This window comes from Elephantulus edwardii, unplaced genomic scaffold (genome assembly GCF_000299155.1).
Source record: "Elephantulus edwardii isolate Elephantulus edwardi_28Jun2011 unplaced genomic scaffold, EleEdw1.0 scaffold00125, whole genome shotgun sequence".
NCBI lineage: Eukaryota > Metazoa > Chordata > Mammalia > Macroscelidea > Macroscelididae > Elephantulus > Elephantulus edwardii.
Genome location: NW_006399875.1, coordinates 7,573,490 through 7,580,996, shown reverse-complemented (window position 1 = coordinate 7,580,996; position 7,507 = coordinate 7,573,490). Strand labels below are relative to the sequence as shown.

General features: G+C 40.0%; 1 protein-coding gene across 2 annotated transcripts in view; it reads left to right on the top strand.

The window, feature by feature from the left end:
- The window catches only part of CTNND2 (catenin (cadherin-associated protein), delta 2), a 1,564,764-nt gene that overhangs the window by 1,370,704 nt on the left and 186,553 nt on the right, over window positions 1-7,507 (top strand). For both annotated transcript variants that reach the window (XM_006893173.1, XM_006893172.1), the window contains one exon: window positions 2,383-2,556. In XM_006893173.1, the coding sequence (XP_006893235.1) occupies window positions 2,383-2,556 (174 nt within the window). The remainder of the gene's footprint in view (window positions 1-2,382; window positions 2,557-7,507) is intronic.

Below are 7,507 nucleotides of genomic sequence, written 5' to 3'. Positions count from 1 at the left end.
TAGTGACCTTCCATCCACTCATAGAGACCTTCTATCAGCTGATAGAGACCTTCTGTCCATTCGCAGTGACCTTTCTTCCACCCACAGCTGCCTTCTGTCCGCCTATAGCCACCTTCTGTCCACTCGTAGTGACCTTCCCTCAACTCATAGAGACCTTCCATCAACTCATATAGACCTTCCATCCACTCATAGACCTTCCATCAACTCATATAGACCTTCCATCCACTCATAGAGACCTTCCATCAACTCCTAGTGACCTTCCATCTACTCATAGAGACCTTCTATCAACTGATAGAGACCTTCTGTCCATTCATAGTGACCTTTCTTTCACCCACAGCTGCCTTCTGTCCACCTATAGCCACCTGTCCACTCGTAGTGACCTTCCATCAACTCAGAGAGACCTTTCATCCACTCATAGACCTTCCATCCACTCATAGAGACCTTCTATAAACTCAGAGACCTTCTATCTATTCATAGCAACCTTTCTTCCACCCATAGCCACCTTCTGTCCACTCATTGTGACCTTCCATCAATTCATAGCCACTTTCATCAGCTCATAGAGACCTTTCATCAACTCATAGTGACTTTCCACTGAGCTTCTCAAGCTATATATCTTTACAGGAGATTGCTCATCTTTCTCTGAAAACAGCTGGTGAATTTGAAAAACTAATTTTCTGATTAGTAACCTAACATATTAAAGTAGTATATACCATGAGAGCTCTATCCTTTTTTTATAAATTTGTTTATTGTGATTTTAACTAACATTTACAGAAAAATTGGAGTTTTCATTCATTCATTGTTACACATTTTCCTCCCTACTCCTCCCAATTCACTTAAAAAAAGTCACTCATTATTGCCTAATTTCCTCTCTCCCCCCTCCATTCCTTCCCCAGTCCACTTTGCTGTGCACCTCTTATTCTGGACTGTTGTCATACAAATAATACGTAATCGTATCCTGTATGTTCTCTGTGACTTGAGCCACCCAGTGCCATGTGACAAATCCATAAACTATAAAACCTGCCTTGATCCTCAGCCTTCTTCCACCCTGCTCAGTTCAACACCTGTTTGCCCTGTCACCTTCCTGTAGCACTGTTTTAGTATTGTCCTCCAAGAGTTTATCTCATCCTCCTCCTAGCTACGCTCGCCTTTGTACATGCCCCAGTCTCCTTCAGTCTTGGCTGTAAGTTTTCAATGAGCCAGAATGGTCACAGTTCTCATGGGCCCTGGATGGCTGATCTAGTATCTTACATGCTCATTAAATATTACAGCTTTTGTTTCATCTCAATAGAGGAAAACATTGGAAATGATAAAGATCTCGAGGTGCTGGGAATGTGGATTATTCCAGGTGGAACTGTCAGGAGGGGTGACACTGTAATGAAAGAATTTTGTATAGTGTTTCAGCAGAAATGAATTTTTTTTAATAAATATATAACTTGTGTATCATTGTAAGAACATTTTGTGTAAGCCCAGCTTACATGTTTCAGTATATCCACAGGGCTAATTCATGTTGTTGTTGTTGTTGTTGTCGATTGCCTTTGAGTCGAGCGTGACTCACAGTGGCCCTATGAGCAAAAGTCCCAAAGCCCCTTTACAATATCAACATTTATCAAAGTTCATAGAGTTTTCAGAGGCATGTTATTTAGGAAGTGGATGCCACTCCTAATTCATGTTACGAATCTTCAAGTGGACTCTAGTTAGAGCTGGTGTGAGAATCAGTTACAGTGATGCCTCCACATTCATGGTTTTGTTTGCACATTCTATAAGCATACCTTGCTGTGTTCATTTCTGCTGGTGTCACATGTTAGCTACAACACTGTGGTACGCAGTGTCTGTGAACCTTTATCAATAACCTGTTTTACAGTGAAGTAGTAATTAAACTGAAAGGACAAATATCAAATCCGTTTTCCACCTACTTGCGAATTCTGTTGTAACTAATAATGTTACAGGGAGCTCTGGTAGCTTACTGGTAATGTATTGCCCTGAAAGCCAATGCAAAGGTATGCAGTTCAAATCCACCAGGAGAAAGATAGGCACTCTCTTTCCGTGTGAGTTACTATCTCTGAAAAGTCATTGGATGGTCAACTATGAGTCAGTTCTGACTCAACAGTACATGACAATGATAATGTGATAATTCAATGTAGGAAAGTTTTATAAAACTATTGTGTCATTGATGCACATATGGTTGAAGAGTATTTAAGCAACTTACAAGTATGTGTGTGAGCTACAATTGAAACTGGTAACAGACATCACAAAAGATCTTGTGGGGTCTGGTGTGAGATCATGCGGTGGGGAGGGGTCATAATGTGTTGCTGCACTGGGCCGTATCCACCCAAGTGACATTACTGAAAGATGTTTACTCTCTTGTTTCTTTTCTTCCACCAGTGGGATGGAGTAGGACCTCTTCCAGACTGTGCAGAACCACCAAAAGGGATCCAGATGCTGTGGCACCCATCAATAGTCAAACCCTACCTCACACTGCTCTCTGAGTGCTCTAACCCAGACACGCTGGAAGGGGCAGCAGGCGCCCTTCAGAACTTGGCTGCAGGGAGCTGGAAGGTAGGACCAGTTCATTGCAATACAAAGAAATCTGGAATGATGATCCAGTCCTTAGGAGACGCTGCACATTTCATTCTGAAAAATGCCGCTCTAGCAAAGTTTTTAAAGACACTAGAGAAAGATTAACTCTATTGAACTGTTGTACTTAGAAAGGCATTCCTTTCCAAAGGGGAAAAAGAGATCACAAGAGTTCAGGGGTTCTCTGAAGACAGCCACTCCAAATGCAGAGGAGGAGATGTAAGTAGTCATTGCAAAGTCCTGGATGTGCCTCCCATCCCTTTGTGGAGCTGCGCTCCTTCTCTGAAAGGCTGTGGCGTGCCAAATTTATTCAAAGCCCTGTCGTTGACTGTGAAGGGAACCCATCAATACACACCGTGTGTACATTACGTGAAACTTAACCATACTGTACAAGGTTCCATTCCCACCGTCCGGAAAGTTCTGTCCTCAGGTTCCCCACAGAGAAAGAGCCCAAGGCGTGTGTAAATCATGCCCTCACAGAGAAGAACAGTGCTGCTGAGTGTCTTTGGCAAAAATTGTTAATATCAGCCTTATTAGGAATGGGAAGGAGCCAAGGAGTGGCTTTGGTTTTGAATCCTGAGTAATCTTCATCTAGAATTTACTCTGATTTTGGGGAGAAAGAGATTCATAATGACTAATGACAGCAAATGCTACAGATTTAGGGCACAAGCTTTTTTTATTTTTACACAAACAGGTGTAACCTGTTAAAGAATGAGGACAAGTTGGGAGAATATCAAAAGAGAACACCTGGACCTCTGCTGTCCGTCTTTCCTTCTTTGAATATCAGCATGAGACTTTGGGAAAGTCATAAATCAATCCTTTAATAGTCACTTTGTTCACAATGTTGTTAATATGGACACGGAGCTGAATCCTCAGAAGTTCAGTGCCACAGGCAACTGCAATGCTGGGCCGAGGAATGGAACCACACTCTATCTTCTTACGATTATCCCTTTCAAAATCTGCCTTCTGGTCGTTTCTTTCTCTTCTGCCATTCATCATTCACATTACTGCATTCCACCGATAGCCCTTTCTTCTTTCTTCCTCTTTCTCAGATGTGACATCTCTGCCATATAGCCCAGCCCTTGATGATACTCACTTCCATTCTTCCATTGCTAACAGAGACTATGACAGAAGATATGAAAAGGTTTTGAACAGCCCAAGTTGACATCCAAACCAGAAGCCTGCCTTTGTGCAGAAACCCCTTATTGTGTACTCCAGAAGAATTTACCTATTTTCAAACAAAGGTTAGCAACCACAGTCACTCACGGGCCACATCAGATTACAAACAACAGATTTGCAGACAGGAATAATAACTCTTATAAGCAAGCATACAAACCTGCCTGAGGCAGTAGGAGCCCTGGCACCCAAGAGAAAAGATGAAATTGCAAATCAATCAATCAATAAGCCTGTCACCATGAGGCTGTAGAAAGGAAGAATGCTTAAAGAACACTTAGTGTGTTCTATATCTTGATTGCTCTGTACCTTGTCAGGATTGGTGTTCATGATACTGATCCTTGCATCAAGAAAATGCTAAAATATTGCTGGTAATTTTAGAAGGAAGGAAGCATCTTAGAAAGATTTCTATCCCAGTGGTTAGTTTTGATTGTTCCTGCTGTCACCGTCCCTGCTGAGAGTTACTAGCCTCTCTGATAATTCTAGACAGTTTTTAATATTAGTCCTCGTACACTCTACAAGCCTTATTTCTATGTGGTTATAAATACACATACTTACATAAGAGTTTTCTTATCAAAATACACATCTGCAGACATGCATTAAAGTTCATCATGTTATGGAAAGCTGTTGTCTAATGTACTAATTTTCCATACTCTGTGGTGAGGAAGGATGGATAATGCATAAGGAAGATTTGTTAACATTGATATTAAGCCAAATAATTGTTATCAGTTTAGACTTTAAACAATGGACTGTTATAATTTAACACTATTTTAGAATGACATGTCCAGAAATTCTTAGAAGATTGATTTGATAGATACAGTGACATTGTGTTTCACGTGGACAGGGTAACATCTGAAATACAGAATCTTAAGAATATAAGGATTTTTTTTATGGTAACTGTTGAAATTTAATGGCATTTTCTAGCATTCTAAAATTTTTATAGTCTACACAAAGCAGAAATGTGGAGGTAAGAAGCACCAAGATTTTGCATGGAGACAGCTTTTATAGAGCTTTTCATAGAAACAATAACTTCTCTTTATGAGAAGATCATATGCATTCTTTTTCTGTGGAAAATTGACTACCAAACTAGATACTCATAATGGCCCTCAACAGTTTTTAAACTTTAAAACCCTCATTACTTGGTTTATTAGCATCAGAAAAACATAATCGTATTATGGCAGGAGTAAAATGATAAATATTTTCATAGCTGACACGGTCTTTGGTTACCTTTTTCTTATTTACATTATGGTTTTTTTTACTTGCCACACAATATTAAAACAATTGGATATAGTAGTTTGAAGATTTCCAAAGCTTGAATAGGGGTTCTTTTTAACTCTAGTTTATGGATTACTTCTATTGTAACTGAATACTATGAAACTCCAGTTTTAAATTATATATAAATTTATTTGTCTTCCGTGCTACCAAGGCAGATATTTTTCTAGTTATATGTGTGTACGGCAGTTTCTCCTAAAATGTATCTATTCCCAGAGAATCTATTTAAATACCTACTTTTAAAATAGGATAGGAAGAAGAGATATTTGGATCAAATCTATTCATATATTATGAAATAGCCCGATACTGGCCTGCATGTAGTTACGAAGGAGGAAGAATCTTTGGCCCAAAGTAATCAAAGATAACTGGAAAATTGGAGCCTGTCTCTAAAGATAAGTACCAAAGCCTTGAGAAGGACACTGAATTTAGTATGGCTTAGCAGTTAGTATATCATGTATAAATGAACCAGAGAATACTGAGGTATAACAAATAAAAGTTAGAATTATGGTTTGACATATAAAGACAAAGAGAATTGCCTTTGTCCTCGTTAACAGTCTAATGGAAGGCATAAGTTTCAGTTGCAAAGGAACAGAGATTTTAAAGGTTATGATGAAAATAGAGCCTGAAGCACAGTGCTTAGTGGTTCAGAAATTGGGTCAGAATCAAACGGAGGTTGTCTGAGGTCTCTGCCCAACCAGCAGCCTAGTAGAAAGAGTAACTGTCGATGGAGATGATGGGTGAAGTGGGACCTACCTTAAAAAAGAAGAATCAGAAAGGAGCAAGGTTATAGCCAAGTCACTGAGTTTAATTACACGTGATTTGGTGATTTCTTACCTACGAAGACTTAAGATGCTGTGCTATAATCCTGAAGGTACATGGTTTGAATCCACCAGCGGATCCATGGAAGAAAGATGGTCAGTCTCCTCTCATGCGATTATCTGTCTCTGAAAACTCACTTGAGGGTCAGCTAGGGGTTGGTTTTGACTCGACAGTCCATGACAACATTTATTAGCAAAGATTATTCCTGTATCTAACCACAACCAGGTGGACTGGTAAGGCAACTGCATTAATGGACTCAAGCATGGCAGAGTTTGCGGAGATGGCAGAGGATAGGACAGGGTTCAGATCTGTTCTTAGGGTCGTATGAGTCATACTCAACTCAATGGCACCTCACAACGATAACACCCTATATTGTACTCTATACACACCTGAATTGACTACAGCATGTATTTGTAATTCAGTGATTTGGTATTTGATTAATCCTCCCTTCCCATGTAATTACTGCCTCTGAAAACCCATTAGAGGTCGAGCAATGGGTTGGCTCTGATTTGGTTCCCAGGTCATAGAGCATGGAAGGAGAAACCCATGGAGAAGCTGGCAGACCTTGTGAATTAAACAACAGAACTGAGAGTTCAGAGAAAGCAAAACAGCTGGAGTTCATGGAGCAGAGACTCAAAGAGGAAATTGCCACACAGAAACAGAAGCTGAGAAATGTTCAGGAGCTTCCTTGGATATCCTGTAGAGAACTGATAAGCATATATGTGTGTGAGAAACTCCCAAGACTTTGGAAACATCTATCAGAAGGAATTAGAGGGAAGAATACTTGGCACTTACATAGAACTGGAAACGGTGCGTAGTCCCAGCAGCCAGAGAGGAAAACTTTATGATTTATGGGCCATTGGTAGGTTACTCAGATACTTTAGCCTCAGGAGTGGAGAGTAATTATTCCTGCACTAGGACACTGCTCTAAAGGAACCCTGATGGGCAGTGACTAAAAATTAACTTACTAGCTAAAAGATTAGCAGTTTAAGATTTTCTTTCACCTCTGTAGATGAGGCAATTTGATTCCATTAAGATTATAGTTTCGGAAACCCTATGGGAGTTCTGCTCTGAGTACTGGGTCATTACGTATTAGAATCACTGCAATGACAGTGAGTTTTTTTAATACTACTCCAGCTCTTTACTAAGGAACAAGATCAAATCTTAAAGGCAAGACCAAAAGAGATCAAATTTTTATATCTTGGAGCGAATCTTAAAATAATGTATAACTCAAGATGTGTGTGTGTGTGTGTGTGTGTGTGTGTGTGTGTGTGTGTGTGTGTAGTTGTTGTTGATCGTCATCGAGTCAAGCACGACTCTAGCGACCCTATGAACAAAAGGCCTGAAGCCTTTCTATAACTGGCAACATTTATCAGAGTTCATAGAATTTTCAAAAGCATGTTGTTTAGAAAGTGGATGCCACTCCTGCTTCCAAACATGTCTTAAACTGGGAGCTCCACCAAACACTGTTCACTATGGGTAACCTTTATGGCATTTGACACCCCAACGGCACAAGGTTCAGCATCATAGCAACTCCAGGTAAACTCGGTGCAGCATATTGACAGAAGAGTCCTGTACCACTTAGAACGTTCCTCCAAAATAGAGTAACAAGCAACTTTAAATACAAAAGGCCGTCTCTGAAATCTTGTTGACTCTAAACAAGAGGTGT